The sequence below is a fragment of the Lithohypha guttulata genome (assembly GCF_036872675.1).
Source record: "Lithohypha guttulata strain CCFEE 5908 chromosome Unknown scaffold_7, whole genome shotgun sequence".
Classification (NCBI taxonomy): domain Eukaryota; kingdom Fungi; phylum Ascomycota; class Eurotiomycetes; order Chaetothyriales; family Trichomeriaceae; genus Lithohypha; species Lithohypha guttulata.
In genome coordinates this window covers 311,451-329,021 of record NW_027042756.1, presented here as the reverse complement: position 1 = coordinate 329,021, position 17,571 = coordinate 311,451, and the positions used below count along the sequence as shown (strand labels likewise).

At 49.3% G+C, this 17,571-nt stretch overlaps 10 protein-coding genes across 10 annotated transcripts; 4 read left to right on the top strand and 6 right to left on the bottom strand.

The window, feature by feature from the left end:
* Positions 1 to 58: 58 nt before the first annotated feature.
* LTR64_007965 (uncharacterized protein) lies at positions 59 to 2,575 on the top strand (the record flags this gene model as incomplete). The annotated part of the gene is made up of 2 exons (XM_064902281.1): positions 59 to 1,643; positions 1,932 to 2,575. 2 exons carry the CDS (start codon positions 59 to 61, stop codon positions 2,573 to 2,575), a joined length of 2,229 nt encoding a protein of 742 aa, XP_064751255.1.
* Positions 2,576 to 2,756: 181 nt separating this feature from the next.
* LTR64_007964 (uncharacterized protein) lies at positions 2,757 to 3,647 on the bottom strand (the record flags this gene model as incomplete). The annotated part of the gene is made up of 1 exon (XM_064902280.1): positions 2,757 to 3,647. One exon carries the CDS (start codon positions 3,645 to 3,647, stop codon positions 2,757 to 2,759), a length of 891 nt encoding a protein of 296 aa, XP_064751254.1.
* Positions 3,648 to 4,772: 1,125 nt separating this feature from the next.
* On the bottom strand, positions 4,773 to 7,252 carry LTR64_007963 (uncharacterized protein; the record flags this gene model as incomplete). The annotated part of the gene is made up of 2 exons (XM_064902279.1): positions 4,773 to 5,633; positions 5,684 to 7,252. 2 exons carry the CDS (start codon positions 7,250 to 7,252, stop codon positions 4,773 to 4,775), a joined length of 2,430 nt encoding a protein of 809 aa, XP_064751253.1.
* Positions 7,253 to 8,076: 824 nt separating this feature from the next.
* Positions 8,077 to 9,100, bottom strand: LTR64_007962 (uncharacterized protein; the record flags this gene model as incomplete). Its single annotated transcript, XM_064902278.1, has 6 exons — positions 8,077 to 8,120; positions 8,170 to 8,398; positions 8,445 to 8,475; positions 8,524 to 8,713; positions 8,761 to 8,991; positions 9,037 to 9,100. 6 exons carry the CDS (start codon positions 9,098 to 9,100, stop codon positions 8,077 to 8,079), a joined length of 789 nt encoding a protein of 262 aa, XP_064751252.1.
* A 660-nt stretch (positions 9,101 to 9,760) lies between these two features.
* LTR64_007961 (uncharacterized protein) lies at positions 9,761 to 10,225 on the bottom strand (the record flags this gene model as incomplete). Its single annotated transcript, XM_064902277.1, has 3 exons — positions 9,761 to 9,789; positions 9,842 to 10,100; positions 10,181 to 10,225. 3 exons carry the CDS (start codon positions 10,223 to 10,225, stop codon positions 9,761 to 9,763), a joined length of 333 nt encoding a protein of 110 aa, XP_064751251.1.
* Positions 10,226 to 10,550: 325 nt separating this feature from the next.
* Positions 10,551 to 11,597, top strand: LTR64_007960 (uncharacterized protein; the record flags this gene model as incomplete). The annotated part of the gene is made up of 1 exon (XM_064902276.1): positions 10,551 to 11,597. One exon carries the CDS (start codon positions 10,551 to 10,553, stop codon positions 11,595 to 11,597), a length of 1,047 nt encoding a protein of 348 aa, XP_064751250.1.
* A 270-nt stretch (positions 11,598 to 11,867) lies between these two features.
* Positions 11,868 to 12,839, top strand: LTR64_007959 (uncharacterized protein; the record flags this gene model as incomplete). Its single annotated transcript, XM_064902275.1, has 1 exon — positions 11,868 to 12,839. One exon carries the CDS (start codon positions 11,868 to 11,870, stop codon positions 12,837 to 12,839), a length of 972 nt encoding a protein of 323 aa, XP_064751249.1.
* Positions 12,840 to 13,704: 865 nt separating this feature from the next.
* Positions 13,705 to 14,187, bottom strand: LTR64_007958 (uncharacterized protein; the record flags this gene model as incomplete). Its single annotated transcript, XM_064902274.1, has 1 exon — positions 13,705 to 14,187. One exon carries the CDS (start codon positions 14,185 to 14,187, stop codon positions 13,705 to 13,707), a length of 483 nt encoding a protein of 160 aa, XP_064751248.1.
* Positions 14,188 to 15,052: 865 nt separating this feature from the next.
* Positions 15,053 to 15,551, bottom strand: LTR64_007957 (uncharacterized protein; the record flags this gene model as incomplete). Its single annotated transcript, XM_064902273.1, has 2 exons — positions 15,053 to 15,057; positions 15,095 to 15,551. 2 exons carry the CDS (start codon positions 15,549 to 15,551, stop codon positions 15,053 to 15,055), a joined length of 462 nt encoding a protein of 153 aa, XP_064751247.1.
* A 1,042-nt stretch (positions 15,552 to 16,593) lies between these two features.
* On the top strand, positions 16,594 to 17,412 carry LTR64_007956 (uncharacterized protein; the record flags this gene model as incomplete). The annotated part of the gene is made up of 3 exons (XM_064902272.1): positions 16,594 to 16,717; positions 16,769 to 16,866; positions 16,915 to 17,412. The coding sequence occupies 3 exons, from the start codon at positions 16,594 to 16,596 to the stop codon at positions 17,410 to 17,412; spliced, it is 720 nt and encodes a 239-aa protein (XP_064751246.1).
* Between the last annotated feature and the right edge of the window lie 159 nt (positions 17,413 to 17,571).

Sequence of the window (17,571 nt, the reverse complement as noted above, 5' to 3'; positions counted from 1 at the left end):
CGGAAGGCGTAAGTGATCGACACGGCAGCAGCAGGAAGGAGCAAATTGGCCGACCAGGATGGCAGGAGCGAGCGAGGCACATCCTGACGTGGCTGACGGCCTGATTACTGGTAACACTTCTCGACAGCCCATCCATTTCTCGTATAATCCCTCCCACAACCTCGTTTTCGCCCCACAAACTCATCTCGACAGTGGCAGCGACGTTGACAGCGATCCCCTGCATGCAAATCTTCCACTTCCAGCGACACCCTTGCCCTCGGACACAGCTGGACTACCAAGCCCTGTACCTGGACCGTCCACGTACATGGGCTACGACCATGCCGCAAACATTGCACAACGGCGTGGAGGAGAAGGTGCAGATGCCGACATGGGCGATGCAGGAACCAACTTAACGGCTCATCATGCCTCCACTGTTCCACAGATCGAGCTTGCAACCCCATCCACAGCAGGTCCTATTTCGAACGACGCAACTCAGAAATGGCTGCCACCATTGAACCACACGTCGCCCACCTTCGCTACCTTTCAAGGCCTATCCCTCGACTTTCCTTCAAGTGGTCTAAGTGAAGAGATTGGAACAAACAACCTGAAGTTTTCTGCTCGTGGCAGTATGTTGATTGATGGGAAGAAGGCCAATGGCACACGCGCTGGGACTCATGTCGTTTCAGCAAGGACAATGCCTATACTCAAGGAATCTAGTGCGCAGGAGGATGAGCTGAGCACGACTAGGAAGCGTGCAGTCACTACCATCTCAGAACGTCCACAAACGCGCTCTATGTCATCCGATGAAGAAGCTCTAGCTGAGAAGGTCAGAGCCTTCTACGTCCTCGGTACAGACACCGTTCCAGACCAGGATAACAATTCAGTCACTGCGAAAAGAGCAAATCTGCGCTGGCAGGATGCTATTCCTGAAAATCGAGACAGCCTACTCAGCGGCACTTCTCCAGCTACCTCTACGACTGATGTGTCCAGGATGCCACCCAGTCCAACTTTCTTGAGAGAGGATAATGAGCTTGCAGGCGGGCTTGAAGATTGGCAGGATGTGGATAATTCCGAGGTCGACAGATACGGCTTCATCGTTCCTAAGACACCTCCAGTGAATGCTGCGGATGCGTCGAGGATCAATGGTGTAAAGAGGACACCTACTGGTTCAGGTCCAGGCTTACAACGAGTCTCGACCTCTTTACAACTGGCTGCTGAAACCCCGAGGAGGAAACATACCATAAGACGTGCCCCTAGTAATGCTCGTAGCACTAAATCGGACCATCAGCCTCAAAGGTCGCCTTCCCAGCACTCGGTTCGCTCAACGAAAAGTGTCAATTTACATCGCCCTCAATCAGCTTCACGAAATCTGGCAAACCGTTTTCCGCATAACAGGGATCGTCGCATACTGGACGAAGCAGGTGATATGCTTACCCTGCCAAGATCCTCCACTGCAAGTACTTTGACACGGACTTTGACCGACGAGGGGACAACCACAACAGTTGGCACATACGCTCCTCTATCCACACCCCAAGCGCGCCGGAAAGAAGTTGAACGTCAAGAAAAGTGGCGGAAAATGGCTCGCGAAGTTCCCGCTAAACCTGGAATCGTTGGCGGAGGCATGACCTTCTCTTTTGATACAGCCTCTCCGAAGCTCATAGAACGTACGTGGAAAGGCATACCAGATACCTGGCGCGCAACAGCCTGGTATTGCTTCCTTGCAACTTCCGTCGAAAAACACAACAGACGTCATCCACATAATCCTTGTTTATCCGACGAAGACCTTGTTGCTATGTATGATGAGTATCAAGAAAGGAATTCTCCAGACGATGTTCAAATAGACATAGATGTTCCTCGTACCATCTCTTCACACATCATGTTTCGTCGTCGCTATCGTGGTGGACAGAGGCTATTATTCCGGGTACTACATGCAATGTCTATGCATTTTGCAGAGACGGGTTACGTCCAAGGAATGGCCGCTCTGGCCGCCACGTTCCTTGCTTACTATGAGGAGGAGAAAGCGTTTATCATGCTGGTTCGGCTTTGGGAACTACGCGGTCTCGAAAAACTGTACAAATACGGGTTCGGTGGATTGATGGAAGCACTTGACGACTTTGAGAAGCTATGGCTCGGTGAAGGCGAGCTAAAGAAAAAGCTTGATGATTTAATGATCGGTCCCACAGCTTACGGGACGCGCTGGTATCTGACTTTATTCAATTACAGTATTCCTTTTCCCAGCCAACTACGAGTCTGGGATGTATTCATATTATTAGGCGATGATCTGAATGATGAACAGACCCCAACAGCTGTGCATAGAGATGATACAGGTATGACGAATGGTAATGCTAAACTTAATGGTGGAAATGAGAAAGAGGATGAAAAAGCAAATTTTGGGACCACTCTTGACGTGCTGCACGCTACTAGCGCTGCACTGATAGATGGGATGCGAGGGATATTGCTAGATAGTGACTTTGAGAACGCGATGAAAGTGCTTACGAGCTGGGTGCCTATAAGAGATGAGGATCTGTTCATGAGAGTCGCAAGGGCGGAGTGGAAATTGCATGAGCAGAGACGGTTGGGAAAGAAGAAGTCATAGTGTGATTGAATCGCGGCAGAACTGGACTAGGTCTGAATGAAGACTTTAATGATATGACCGTGCTTGTGACTACATTCGGCAGTCTCTCGTAGCCTTCGACGACTGCGACACTTTCTTAGTCGTTCGATGTTGATTTTTCTAACTAGCAAGGCCTATTAATTGCTCCATACTTTCAGCTACATCACGCAGGCAGAGTCCCATCAGTTCCGTTATTCTGATACAGCGGATTTGCCTCAACCTCAGCAGTCCAAAGACCCCAGGGTCGATCAATAGTCCCGTCATTTGACCTCTCAGTCGCAGCCGCCTGCTCCGCTGTCAATGGCTCTAGAGCATTATTGAATACATCCCCTCCATTTCCAGCACCTGACCAGCTCCCCTCCGGAATGCCCTGACCCAGCTGTCCTGCGAACGCATTTCTCAGAAGCACAGAATTCGTCTGCACCCTCGCATTGACCGCCGTGAACACTGCTCGAAACACAGCTCTCTCAATACTATCCCCCCAAGTCGTAAAGCCATGTTTCCGCATTAACACCACCCGACGATCAGGCACACTACTCGTCGCGTTGCTCGGGTCCGACGCAAAATACGAAGCTAAACTTGCACCATCCCGCTCGTTCCTCACCAACATATCATGCGGATCCGTGGCGTTGTATATCGTCTCGATGTCCCAAACAACCGGGACATCTCCCTCCTCGCCACCCAAGAAACCTGGTAGATGGTAAACAGGCCGTAACGGAACACCACTAGTCGCGTACGGCAGAACGTCCTCCGCATGTGCATGAACCACGCAAGTCACATTGCTGTAGCGCTTGTACATCTCACTGTGAATATAGCGCTCGATATATCCCCTCGGTGCGTCAGGATTTACTGCGCTTGCATTTGAAACGTGGTATGTGACGAAGTCGGACGGAGAGGCGACAAGGGCTGGAGCGCGGTTCCCGGACATGATGAATTGCGCAGGGTCGGTGGGAGACCGTACTGAGACGTGGCCGTAGGCGTCGACGACGGCATGGTTGTGGAGGATGTGGTTGGCGGAGATGAGGTTTATGAGGATGGAGGTTAGGTTGGCCATGGCTGAGTGACTGTCCGTAGAAACTAGCTGCTGGTGATAGGTGTGTTGAGTGATCAAAGCCAGACGTTATTCGATTTCCTGAAGATGAGCACCGATATGTGAGGTTCAAGTAGCTACATCATAACCCACATCTTGCTATATATACTCATTTACATGCTTTCAAAACGATCGACACGGACCACTACATCACGCAAGATAACTTACAGAAAATGACATGGTTCTCCGCACCTCGCATGTCAACTCAGACCTGGGACATCACGATTGTCGTCTTGGCATGCTTCTCTTTCTCTCTCTCTCATATCACAGTTTAGAGGCAGGGAATTGTCGTTCTGTATGCTGGCAATATCAGATGTTGTTTCCCGAAACTTTGAGGTTTGAGAGTTGAGAAGAACATGTAGAACCTGGCGTCAGTATCCATGCCATGACGTTCATCTCCTCAATCTTAAGCTCCGACACGAACAAGCACTCTCGCGATTGACAGCTCTCCGTATGCATATCTACGATAATCACATCTCCAAAAGCAGAAGCCACAAGTTGAATTATGCCTGCCAGACCGCCGACCTTTTCCTACATTTATCCTCGTGGGACGGGTAGGCTGTTTCCCACCTGTTTCTATCCAGCCTTAGCATCGCTTCTGAACCCTCGTCGTTTGCATTGAGATAGTCACGTCGTTTGCTTTGAGATTCACAACTAGACTTGAACTATATTTGAATCGCTGCAGGTCTTGTGAGCTTGGGTATAGATCTCAGGATGTGCTTGGTTGAGGATTACTTTTAGGTCAGTATCAACGATTGACGGGTACTGGTGTCAATATATGAAGAGTGCTGCACCGCGAGTCGAGATTATTTATTCTGCATTTGTTCTGCATGAAGGAAAGATATGTGCTATGTAGAATGCAAGCACAAAGGCACCACGGCCCGGTCCTGTCTTGCGCAAGGACTGCAAGAGTCCTTCGGTTTCAAACTCTAGCTCCAATCCAATTGCAAAGCTCCAAGCACTTCCAAATTCCAACCTGCTGTACAAAGACACAAAACTTTTCAGCCTGCCACACAACAAAGCTCCTTCTTGCGCCCATACCAAGCTCCAGCCTTCCGCAATCTCCACCACCAACATCGTCTTTATCCTCTAATCACTGCCACTGTCCGAAGACTCACTCTCAATCTCATCACCTGTCCCCAACTTCGGTCTCTTCTTCACCCTCTCCTGCACACCCACGTCTGCTCCACCTCCACCCTGACTCTCATCGGCCGCAGCCTCATCAAACTCAGCTGGTGGAAGTGAGTCCAAGTCCACCGCAGTCGACCCATCAAGATCATCCATCATACTTGCCCCACGCTTCAACTTACCAAGGTAAGCTTTACCCTCACTAGCATTCGGATGATCATGACCATCGTATCCAATGACTCTTTTCGCAGATGACTTGCTGACAGTAGGTCGATTATACTCACCTCTTTCTCTCTTCAATTTCTGAGTCTTTGCACCTTTGAGAGCATTGTCCCAAACTGGTCGAACACGACCCAAGATATTATCATAACGGACTTTTCGACCCCACGCAACTTGAACTTCAGCATCCATGACCTTGCTCGTACAAAATGTATGTTGTAGATAGCGGGCGAAGGTGCTGAGGTCATCTGGTGGCAGGAGATGTGATTGTGTAGGATGAGACACAAGGGTATGAGTGTCTGCGCCACGGCTTGCGGGAGTGTGGTAGAGATATGTGTATAGATCTGGATTCGATGGAATGATTGTGAGGTTGTAAAGAGTCCACAGGCCAGGAATTCTTGGTGCTGCCTCGATTTCATTCTCTTCGGGCTGTTCATCGTCTTCCTGACATCGAGAGACTTGTTCGCCATGGTTTGATATTGACAAAGCATCGAGGGGAGCGGATGGTGAAGCTGGCAAGACCCGATACTGAATGGTCAGATTGAACTGACCAGAGGAAGCACCTTGATCAGAGCGTGAGCGCTTCCAATTTTCGATACCAATCTACAAGCACAAGGTTAGCCGAGATTTATTTCACCAGGTCTGGGCCATACCGTGACAATGTTGTCCTCCCTCTCAATGCTCCATGAATGCAAGTGGTTGTTTCTGGCCTTGAAGAGAAAGAAGAAATGGCTCGTACCCTCAAGATCGAGGAAAGCTTTAACGGCGGATTGTGTGTACAGATCATACTTGGCAAGGATCGAAACCACAGTATCTGGTAGAGTTAGGTGGTCATGCTTGTTCAATGGTAGGTCGAGCAAGGCAGCTTTCCACAACGCAATCAGATGTGCATGACCTTCGGGAGCATTCAGCGGGAGAATGTCTGGCATATAACCAATGGGTGTGACGAGGTCTCGAATTTCAGCATCGGACAAATTCGAAGAATCAGCAGCTGCAAGAGGAGCATCTTGGTTGGTATGTGTGGCACCGGCATCGTGGTTGAACTGGGTAGCTGTAGAAGTCTTCTTACCCATCGACTGCTCACTCTCAACCTGCGAGTATGTGGAGTCTGCAAAAGCAGGAGCCTCCTGTCGGAGTCCGCGATTTTGCTCATGTTCTTCTGATTCGAGCTTAATTTGTCGCATCTCTTCCAAAGTGGTTGTTGTAGGCTGTTCTTGTTCTATGCCGATTGGCGAAGACGGAATAGCAGTTGCTTGGTCGAGGTCATTCTCCAGCACCTCTTCGTGGACTACACTGTGAGTACGTTGTGGTGGTCTACAAGGTGCAGTGCGAAAAGTATGAGTTTGAGCAAAGACAACAAGTGCAGGTCGAACTCTAGGTATGGGATTTCGAGCGGCAAAGGACTTGAACTCGATCCATGTCTTAATATCGTCCGGCATGTGGATGTTCTCTTCCATGTAAGCATCTCGTGCTTGCTGAAGAATACTGGTTGGCACAGCAGTTCGGTCCATCATCTGAGTTTGAGCTGGTGTTAGTTTTCGGTACTTAGGTGGATTTGGCCGGCGTATTGCTCGGGCAGGCGTGTGAGGGCTTGTCTGTGACACTGGCCGAGTCAGTGTAGCAGTAGGTTCTCCGAGTGTCGAGCTTATGGGCATATCTTCAACATCATCGGTCAAATCAACAATGCTTTGTGCTCTAGGTCGTGATATCTGCTTATTTCGAGTGTGGCCCTTGACACTGTCGTCGACGGCGCTTTCAATAAACATACCTCGGGAGATAGCTCTTCTTGCTTCAGGGCCCACCACTCGTGCTTCCTCCCGTGCTTGCTTTGGTCTTTGCTTTTTGTCAATTGCTTCCTGCTTCTGACGGGCGAGTTCTGCTTTCCATTCTTCAGGTTCTATAGGTTCACTCTTGAACGTACGTGGCGTCTCTCGTGGCTGGAACCTCTCGAATACGGCCGAGACATCAGGAATAGGCAAAGCATCCCTGTCAAAATTGTATCTACTCATGTCAATTCGATATCCACCGGCTGCCATATTCTTTTGCGACTTTCTCTGAACAGTGCGGTGGACGGATGAGTTCTTGCCAGATGCCACTTTCTTCTCTGCCATACCTTGCAGCGTCTCCAACATCCTATGTCGAGATCTTTTAGGAGGCACAAAGTGGTATTCTTGGTTGTCGGAGGAATTTTCAGGCGGATGATCTTCACGAGAACGAGGCATGTCCTCGAATGTGCTGTGTCTGTGGTCGGGCTTGAGAACGGAATTGTGGTAGGACGGACCAGTGGGGTGCTAGGACTATTAATGAATACCTGTTTTCTGCCTTTACTGGCAGAAGCTTCGGCTTTTTCGCCTGGAATTTTAGTCAGAGATAGGAGATAAAGGAAATGAATGATAGGAAAAAGCAAGTAATAGGGTTTGAGGCGTTTCTGTATCGAAGAAGTTGCAAACACTGTGAGATGTAGTTAAAACCGAAGTCTGAAAAGATTTTCACGCCATGACTGATCTTTACTTATCCAGCTAATCTGACTCGCAGGCAACTGACATCTGCCTCACAAGCAGTTTCATCATCGAACACACCGAAGGGTATGCCGGTTGTGAATTCCCAATGCATATTGCTCGTTCCGCATCTGTGACAGTTTTGAGCTTCAGTTGAAGGCAATCAATATTTTGCAGTAATGAGACCACCATCGCCCCGACATTGCGCCGCAGTGGATGATTGATTGATAACGACAATGGATCCAGGCAGTGACCCAAGGCCCGACGGCATGATGATTCAATCCTATCTAGTGAGTCAAAGTCATCTCTGTAACACCGAACAAATGGAGCTAGCACTCCAGGCATGAGGCATAAGGCATGAGGCATCACAGCAGTAGAAGAGCAGATGAAGAGAGAGTGAGGAAAGCGAGAGGATGCTTGCGTTGCACAAGACCTGCGTGATGTGAGGCCAAGAGCTTTGATATGGCATACCTGTGATTGTGCTTCCCTCTAAGCTTCGGCGTGACCTCGACATCACGACAGAGCGTCTAGATAGTCAGGAATATATTCTATGCGCCAACAGCTCTGCCGCCATCAATCTCGAGGTTGATACCTGTTGTTGTTAGTGAAATGTCCAGCCTGGAAAGCGAGCATTGACGCACCTGTGATGAATTTGCCATCGTCACTACCCAGGTGTACGCACATGGCAGCGACGTCATTGGGATCTGTAAGTCTGCCAAGAGGAACATTGCTGAGGAACTTCTTGATGTTCTCGTCAGTCGGTGGGACACCAACAAAGCTCTCAAACAGTGGTGTTGCGGAAAGGAGAGGGCACAGGGCGTTGACTCGAATATTGTCTTTGCCGTACTCGGCAGCGAGTCCCTTGGTAGCCTGTATACGGTCAGTCTGTCCCGGAGACAGTCGTGGGTTTGCATACGTTTGCAACAGCGCCCTTGCTGGCATTGTACCTGCGCACGAATCAGTACGGGACTCGGAGTGGTAAAGTAAAGCCTCACCAAACCAGACCAGGCCGTGGTCTCATTGCTCCTATACTGGCGATGTTGACGATGCTACCACCACCTCTTTCTTGCATGACAGGTATTATAGCAGGAACGCTGAAATATATACTCTTAACATTGACAGCGAAGACCTTGTCAAATTCAGACTCTGTCACGTCGAGGGTAGGTTTGTTCTTGTACGAGGTGCCTGGGCCATGAGCTTAGCTGAACTGCATTTCGTGGCGAATGACTGACCAGCATTGTTGATGAGGATGTCAACTCCTCCAAACTTGTCCTTTGCCAGATCGACCACCTTCTTCCAGTCTGACTCGCTAGTCACATTTGCAGTTACGAGCTGGACGTGGGTGGGTGGAGAGTCAGGGAAACTCTTTGTCAGTCCGTCACCATTCATGTCAGTAGCCACAACCTTCGCGCCTTCGGCGACGAAGCGTTGAGTAATAGCACGACCGAAGCCGGACGCAGCACCTGCAACTCATTAGAACGATCGCACTGAGATGGAAGGAATCACACCTGTTACTATAGCGACCTTCCCCGACAGTCGGCCTGAGCCAGTCTGAACCTGGTGAAGGGACATTGTGAGGTCTGGCTTGTGAGTTGCAGAATGAGCAGTCGAGACAACGTAAAGTTGTTATAGACAGAAGCTGGGATGGCTATTTCCAGGTGAATAGAGCTCGAGACAGGGCACACCCCGCAATGCGTCTGTTCGAGTCAGCGGCATGACGAGAGTACGAGTAGTAGCCAGAGTCGGAAAGCTGGAGTTAAACCGTGCTCTCACGCATGAACGCGTCTGCGGAGAAGGAGCAGCCCCAATCAGCCATTTCTGCGGAGGAATTCGCTTGGAGTCACGTGCAACCAATTTCCTGGAGTAAGAAGCCTTGGTGATATAGAAGCAAATATAGATGCCTTGGTCAGCTCGAAGGCTGGAGAGTGTCGAGACCGTAGAATACTTGTGTGGCATCGTGTCACCCAGCTCAAAGGCAATCCATGGGAGTTCTTGCAATTGGAATTCTTGTCCTTGTCGGCACTGTGTTTTAGATTGCGTGAGCGCGAATATATCCCTGCAGGATGCAGAACGATGTGCCACGAATCTCTGCCCTTGCAACCACAGAGCCGTCTCGCATAGGTCTGAATATTGGTAGAGCTATTCCGCTCCAGGCGGAGTTTGCATAGAGGTTCGGTGAAGTGTTCATACAGGGTATCATTTCTAGAGCTGCCGCATATATCCAAATACTGTCTACTTCCTCTTTCTGCCCTTCTTCGTTGCTGCAAGTCGTTAGTACCAACCCATTTCTCGCATTTCCGCCAGTGTACGTACTATCAGCCACCCTCTTCTTCTTCGGAGCACCTTTCCCTCTGAATTTGGCAATCTGTATGCCTTCTAACCTGTACTCTTCGTCCTCGTCATATGTTATCAAGTCTAATTTATTGAAGTCGTCCTGAAGATCGCGTAGTGTGCTGGGCTTCCTGGGATAATATGCGGCCAACGATGGACCTTTTAACCTCTGTCGCAGGATCTTGTTCCCCGTCCGTAGCCTTTCGGGGTTGAACGTAGTTTGGAATAGATTACATTGTGTCTGGTATGCTGTTAGGATTTGTTCTTCTCAAGAACTAAACATCGGCAGGGCGGCAGGTCTCTGGGAGTTCGCGCACCTACCCGCGTAAGATCCAGAAGTCTCGACTTAGCGACTGATGTAGCCATCTTCGCTACAATAGGCTGACGATACCGAGCCGCTGATAGATGATATCGACAACGATGTCGAAAGGATGGACTCTCAAGCCATCCGCTTACGTATCGAGAGCACTTGCTTGTGTCTATCCTTGATCAGCACGATAATGCGGCAACTTGAACTTGGTGATTGACTGCGTTCAACTGATGGCTGCGTCAAACTGCCGCTAGCTTGTGCATCCGGCTATGGTTGCATCCATTTAATCCGCAATCAACTGCACTCGAATACTCGTACACCTCATTTCATCAGACTGCATACACTACTGACGTCGAACTACTTCTTTACTCGTTCATAGTCATGTATCGCACACCGAATCTAAACCATCCGCCGTCTCATAAGCGCAAAGCTGATCATCGCTCTCCTGAAGATGGCCAGATTCAGAAGAAGAGACGTTCTGAGGATCGACCTTCGTCTAACGGAGGACTTCCGCAGGAACTGCCTCCTCTTCCCTCAATCTCACGACAGTATGAGAAGGCCGTTTTCACTCACGCCAGCACAGCAGCTCAGACAGAACACTCAGTCAACTATGAAAGACTCGAGTTTCTGGGTGACGCCCAACTCGAACATATTGCGAGCGTCATCATTTTCGAAAGATTCCAAACCTCCACTCCAGGCAAAATGTCCTCGATCAGAGAAGCCTTGGTCAACAACGAGTCCCTGGCCAAGTTCACAAGAGCTTACGGTCTAGACCAGCGGCTTAAGATTAGTGTGGGAGACTATCAACCAAGAGAATGGAATAAGATTCATGGTGATTTGTTCGAGGCTTATGTTGCTGCTGTTATTCTTTCCGAAGTCGACCCTCATGTCGGTTTCGACACGGCCACAAGATGGTTGTCTCAGCTCTGGGAGCCTACCTTGAAGCAGCTGGGTCTAAAAATAATGGCTCCTCGGGACATCTTGAGCAAAGAACAATTGGCTAAAGCCGTTCTAGTCAAAGGTGCCAAGGTATCCTATGTAGACGAAAAAGATCCTGTTATGTTTAAAGCTCAAGGCAAGCAAACGTACTTTATTGGAGCATATCTCACTGGCCTCGGCTACGATAATCAGCATCTTGGTAGTGGACAAGGTGAAAGCAAGGCTGAAGCGGGCCAGAACGCTGCCAAAAACGCTTTGCTGAATCCCATGCTCGAAGACATCAAAGCTAAGAGAGCGAAGTTCTTGGAGGAGAAGGAACGACAAGACAGAGTACAGGAAGAAAAGGAGAAAGTCGAAGAGGCAAAGAAAAAGGAGGAAAGAGACAAGAAGAATGCTGAGATGGAGAAGAAAAAGCAAGAGAAGGCCAGAAGAGAGCAAGCAAAACCTGAGCTTGATGACTTGGCAGGTTCTCACAAGTCCCCCAAATAATGATGTTAGTAGGATTGGGCGACGAGTGGCCAGAACACTGATTGAAGGAGGATAAGTCGACGACGCACTGCACACTCTGTCAACTTTCACTTTACCCACTGCTACCTGCAGCAGATAGTGGTGGCTATTCAACGCAAAATCTTTCACTACTAGGTTCTTGGTAGCAGCCTGAGTAGTATATATATGAATACGTCGTCCACCAGCTTCGAAGTCCTTCTTCTTATCCTTCCAAAACTGAGATACCTACAAATCGATCCTCTTTTCGAAGAGATGACGTTGATCTCTGGCATGGTGCAGCGAAGAGGAGGGTCTACGCTTCCGTCTCTAGACATTCTCCGTGTCTACGATGACTGGGAGTCTCCCACAAACGCAAAGGGCGAAAACTGGTTGCAAGCGATTCTGTCGGCATCTGAAGTCTCAAAAGGTATTCCAGAAGACTGGATGATCTGGCGCGACCTGCCTGATGGATCATCGGTCCTGACACATGTTCTAGAGCTCTCCTTGACTGCACCCATTTGCAATGAGGAGGAAATGACTAAGTTGATTCAGATGTGTCCGAACCTGCAGTCCTTGACGTATTCCGACTATGGATATTGCTATAAACAGCCCAGCGATGCCATGCCACCCCGCATGACAGCAAAGGATGTTGTCGAATGTTTGGTACCCAGACAGAAAACTTTGCGGTCCCTTGAGCTGTCCATGTCATTTCCTGCTACACAATGTAAATTGGACCAATTCCCACAGGAATGGATGATCAGCGATCTCAGAGAACGGACAGAGCTGCAGGAGCTAACGATCGACCGCTACGACCTGGTGTCAAGCTGGGGCGTTGAAAGGCAGTACACCGAGAGCGGTCGTAACGGCTGCTTTGATTTCCTGCACGGCTGTCGTGTCGAAAGAGCACTCGAGATCCTTGAACGACCGTCTAGTCCTTTCTTGTGGAAACTACCGTCGTCTCTACGAACCCTTTGCATTGAGAGGGGAGACCGTAGCCTATTACCAGAACTTGAACGCCTTCCTGAATTCATCGTTGCAAGAGGTTTACCCGACCTGAGAAATGTGAGTCTGCCAAAATGGTTTTGCCAAGGCCTTCATGGTGGGGTGCCACGTTTGAAAGCCCTGGGCGAGGAGCTATGGAAGGAACATGGAGTAATATTCAAAGTTGAGTTGAAGGGTGACTACACTAGCCCTCCTCACTGGCTATGCTGGCCTGCCGATAGTGTCGTGTGCTCCCAAAAATAGCAGAGGACAGTACTTGAGCTAGTATCGCAGGGCTGAGAATAGCCACAAGACATACACTGGTGATGTTGCCTTACATTACCAGTCTATCGACCGTTCGGAACTCTCACGAATCCTTGGACCAATTGACCACTGGTGACGGTTGTGTGGCAGGGACAACCTGATCGGTCGATACAATGATTTGTGATATGACCGAGGAAAATGATACAGACTGGATGAAGATTAGGCGCCATGCAAGTATTGTATGCGATGTGGTCATACGGACAGGATACGGATTTGGATACACGACGATGGCTGGAAGACCTGCCTATCCAATGGAGAAATGTTACTCGAAAGTCTGCTAGCGTTTTCATCTACTGTCGAGCTTACTCGTGCTGGTGACTCTTCAGCTTACTGCGACAAAACTCAACACGTTCTCGAGCAGCACGACGACCATGTAACTAGTGAAGAAAACAGATTTTGACCGTGTCTATATTGCCAGTCAGCTGAGCAATGAGCAGGGCAACGGGTCGTTCTGTAACTTCCGCTTCGCTCTCTAAATATTGATTCTTTTGATCTATTTACTGCCTAGAATCCCGGCTTTTGCTACTAACCGCAACACGATATGTGACCTTCGAGCAAATTATTGTAGGTCGTGTCTGAGAATGAGATCACGAGTGATTGCGATGAAGTTCGACAAGACCTAAGATTTTGATAAATCTGCGATTATGTATATATACGTAATTGTGAGCTACGCTTTCAGACGCTCGCTCCTAACTTAATACTGTAGCTCAACTATAATCAGCCTCAACTCACCGTTCGAGTCTCTTTGTAAAACTGGCTCAATTATCCTGACCGACCAGGTATTACGTGCCTCGCCGAGGAACTCTCACCATGCACTCCCTCGCCGACCGTGTCGAGATTTCGATTGCGATCGCGATCGCTCCTTGTCGTCGTAGTAGACGACAGGTGGAACGAACCAGCCTGGCGGCTTCCGGGGCTTTGGGCTGTGGATCGGTACATCAGCATACCTGGGAACGGGCTTCCTCCTGGTGCTGATATTGGCTGGTGATTTGAAGGAATGTTGAGGACTATGGGGCGGGGTGCCCGTCTTGTGCCTACGAGGTATCTCGTATTCGGCACGCCGTGTCTGCACAGTGTTTTGTCTTCGCGGTTCAGATTTTGCAGCTTTGTGCTTGCGCTCCGGCTCAGCATCTGTGTATCGTCTTGTCGGGGCTCGTGATCGGGGTTCTGTCCCGCTTCCGTATCTGCTAGTATCGACTCTGAGAGATGCGCCTCCAGCACCAGGCCGGCCGTAGAGCTCTCGCTCCTTCTTCTCCTTTCGCCTGCTGAATAGGTCGCTAAATCCCATGGCTATGTTGATTATCGTATTGTTGTACAGATGGCTCGAGACATTGAGACGTGCTGGGAGGTGATGTTATATGAACTCGCCCATTCCTGAACGATTGTTCTCGAGCCGAGCCATGAGGTAAACAAACAGTCCATTGTCTTTGTCCTCCTCGTCCTTCTTCATTGTGCTGAAGATGTCATTGTCGATGGCCTTGTGTTAGAAAGAATACTATTGTGTAGTTCATTATCATACTGCATTCACTCCTCGTACTGGATCCGAGTCCGTTGTCGATGCATCGTGCCTACCTGTCGGCACAATCTAATTCGCCGCTCGTTGAATTTGCATCTACTTTTGGGAGTTGTCCTAGCGGCTGTGTTCTGGTTCCGGCTCGCACCTCCGCTACACAAGCGATTCAGTCACTTGGGGCTCTCTGTGCTTGTCCTTGTCGTCTCATCTAGGAGAACGATTAGCTCTTGATAGGTATTGTAGGTTCGAAATAGGTGCCATTGTTCTGTACAAGTCAGCATATGACATATATACATATATGAATCTTGAGGTGAAATCTTTAGCAAAACGAATTAGATAGAATTATCGGAGAACATGCTATGGCAAGAATGGCATTGCTTGGTGAGGAAAGATATTTGGTGCTGTATACGAAGTTGGACTGCTTGCGCCAGTGATCTGGAGTGTATCAATCGACTTGTATCTGTCACTGTCCTGGCCATGGAATCAAACTGCATGGAAAAAAGGATATGGCAGCAAGACCAAGACAACTCCATGGGCAGTAGGTTGGCCGAAGTCGTGAATATCCGAAAGGAGGACAATCTGCTCGGGAAGGGTCAAGGGTGTCGCGTAGAATCCTTGCATCTGATTGAGGGCACCGCTTTCACACTGATACATGTTAGCATTGAGTTCATAGCAAAGCTACCATAACTGATTCGCCTTAGGCCCTCCTCTGATTTGTTCTTCCCGGCCTTGTTGTTCTTCCTCTTTCGTACGACTTCAGGTTCGTTGTTTTCAGGAAGAGGAACGAGCTGGGCAATATCATCAGATTCTGAGCCCGTGATTGCGGAGTCTGTGTCACTAGGGGTGTGCCGAGGTGTGCTGTCTTCTGATGACGCTGCTTGACGGTGCTTGTCCACAAGAGCTTTCTCCCCAAGCATATAATCTGCAAAACGCATTCCTCGACATAGCTTCTGCTCTCTAAGCTTCGTATCGTCCCTCTTTGTCTTCTTGTAGTCTATTCGAGGGAGATCCGTCTTGTCCTTTGTTGTCTTCTCGGGCTTGATGAGGGCCAGCACTCCCTCTCGAAATGCAAGAGCAAGCGAGCAGCCTATGAAGGAGCACAGAATCGAGGTCACTGGTTCGGATAGCAAGTGAGCCATGACTTCAGGTCGGTTCTGGGTCACCAGATCTGTTGAGCTGGAGGTAGAAGAGTGGCAGAAGCAGGAATCATCAGCTAGTCATCTGTTCATGTCCTCGTTTCTACGTCTGATAGTTTGTCGTGTGCAGCGCGGGCGGGCAGCAAACCACATCCTATCGTCCTGGAGTAAATTCTTTGTATGCGCAGATCTTTCTCTCACCAGGCATTCGTGCGGCTGATACGAATCTTCCTGCGGGTCAATCCGTCTGAGAAGCATGTCTCAAGCATCAGGCCAGATGCTCTTCTTAGACGGCGCGAAGGCTATCTGCATATTGCCAACGAGAACACGCACGCCCGTCTTGGTCATGGGAAGACGAACGGGAGGAGATGCATGCTCATTGGAATTGTAGTAGCTCGAGAGACGCGGCTAGGTAAGCCTATCTCAGCGGATCGAGTCGTTCACATTGTGTATGGGTCGACCGATGACTGTGTCAAGTAGGCAGGCAAATCCATGGTTTGGAGAGCGATGACTGACTAGACTGCACTGGGCTGTTTCTTCATGAGCAAGTGAAGATCTCCAGTCCGTTTCTACTAATCAGGCAGGAGTAGGGGTTGCAGCTGCCACAAAGAGAATTCATGCAATCGTCCGCCAGTGCTTGGCAAGTCTGTCCAGAAGTGGCTTCTAGGTCATTGCGCACTAACGATTGGTTTCGACAATGATACTAGGCTTTAGACTCGTTCAACGTCGAAGTGATTAGTTATGGAAAGTATTGTATAGACTTGCGTATTTTAACCTGCTGCCTGTGAAGCTTCTGAATTAGCCTACATAAGCTCCTGCGGCAAGAAGATCGTTTGTGTCATATAGTTCGATCGACCAATCATTAGAGTCGTGTTTCGGAGCAGCTGCATGCCCTCCCCGCAAAAAGATATAGAGTATATATATCACACGGACCATGTAGTGAAGCAATTTGCGATCTCGTTTACTTTTGTGTAGCTTGCCGTTGGAGTGCTCGCACCATCGCTGCATCGATTCAGCTAATGATCACAGAAGTCTACAGGCAAACATGGCATCGGCTACAGGTATTCCAGAGCACAATCCAGCACGAGATGAGGAAGAGCCTCTGCTAGGTCGACCTGGAGATGTGACCCAGAAGCCGGAGCAAGGCTTTCACTGGAACATCTTGACTGGTAAGACGAATGGTTTAGTTCGAACGGATCGGGGCTGATGATTTCATGCAGGCACAGCAACAATCGCTCAAGCCGGAGCATGGATTCTGGCAGCGCTGGTGTGGGCAGCCGTTTTTGAGGCAAAGTTCATGTTCTTCTCATACCATCCGGTACGTGTGTTCGGCCATGAGACGTGAACGTACTGACTCGGTTTGCAGCTTCTCAACTCAGCAGCCATTCTGGTCCTTGTGAACTCAATCCTCCTCCTCCAACCAACTGCGACGCAGAAGCAGAAAGTACAAGGTACTTATATTCATTCTGGGCTCAATGTCGTTGCATTGGGGCTCTTCATCGCCGGTCTGGTCATCATCGAGATGAACAAAGCTTCGCATCCTGAGACTCGGTTCCAGAGCGTTCATGGAAAGGTCGGCCTTGTGGTCTATATCTTGCTCATCATTCAGTTCTTGATTGGCGTGGCACAATTCTACACACCTAACGTGTTTGGCTCGGTCGACAAAGCCAAGTCGATATACAAGTATCACCGCATGTCCGGCTATGTGATCATCACTCTTGCAGTCATCACAGTCTGCCTGGCCACACAGACTGGCTTCAACCAGAACGTGCTGCACATCAGATTGTGGGCGGCCATCGTAGCCAGTGTTCTGGTCGTGGTTGGCCTTGTACCAAGAATCAAGAAGAGGAAACTAGGGCTCTAGGAAGTGTAGTGGGACCGTTGATTGTCGATTGTACTTCAAGGAGGCATTTTGGGCGTTCGAGCGGAGGCTAGCTGTGAGGCAGTTTGTGTATTGTTAGCAAAGTATATCTAGGAGTAAATCAGTAGGGCAGGCTTTCTCACAAAGTACTGGACCCAGTTT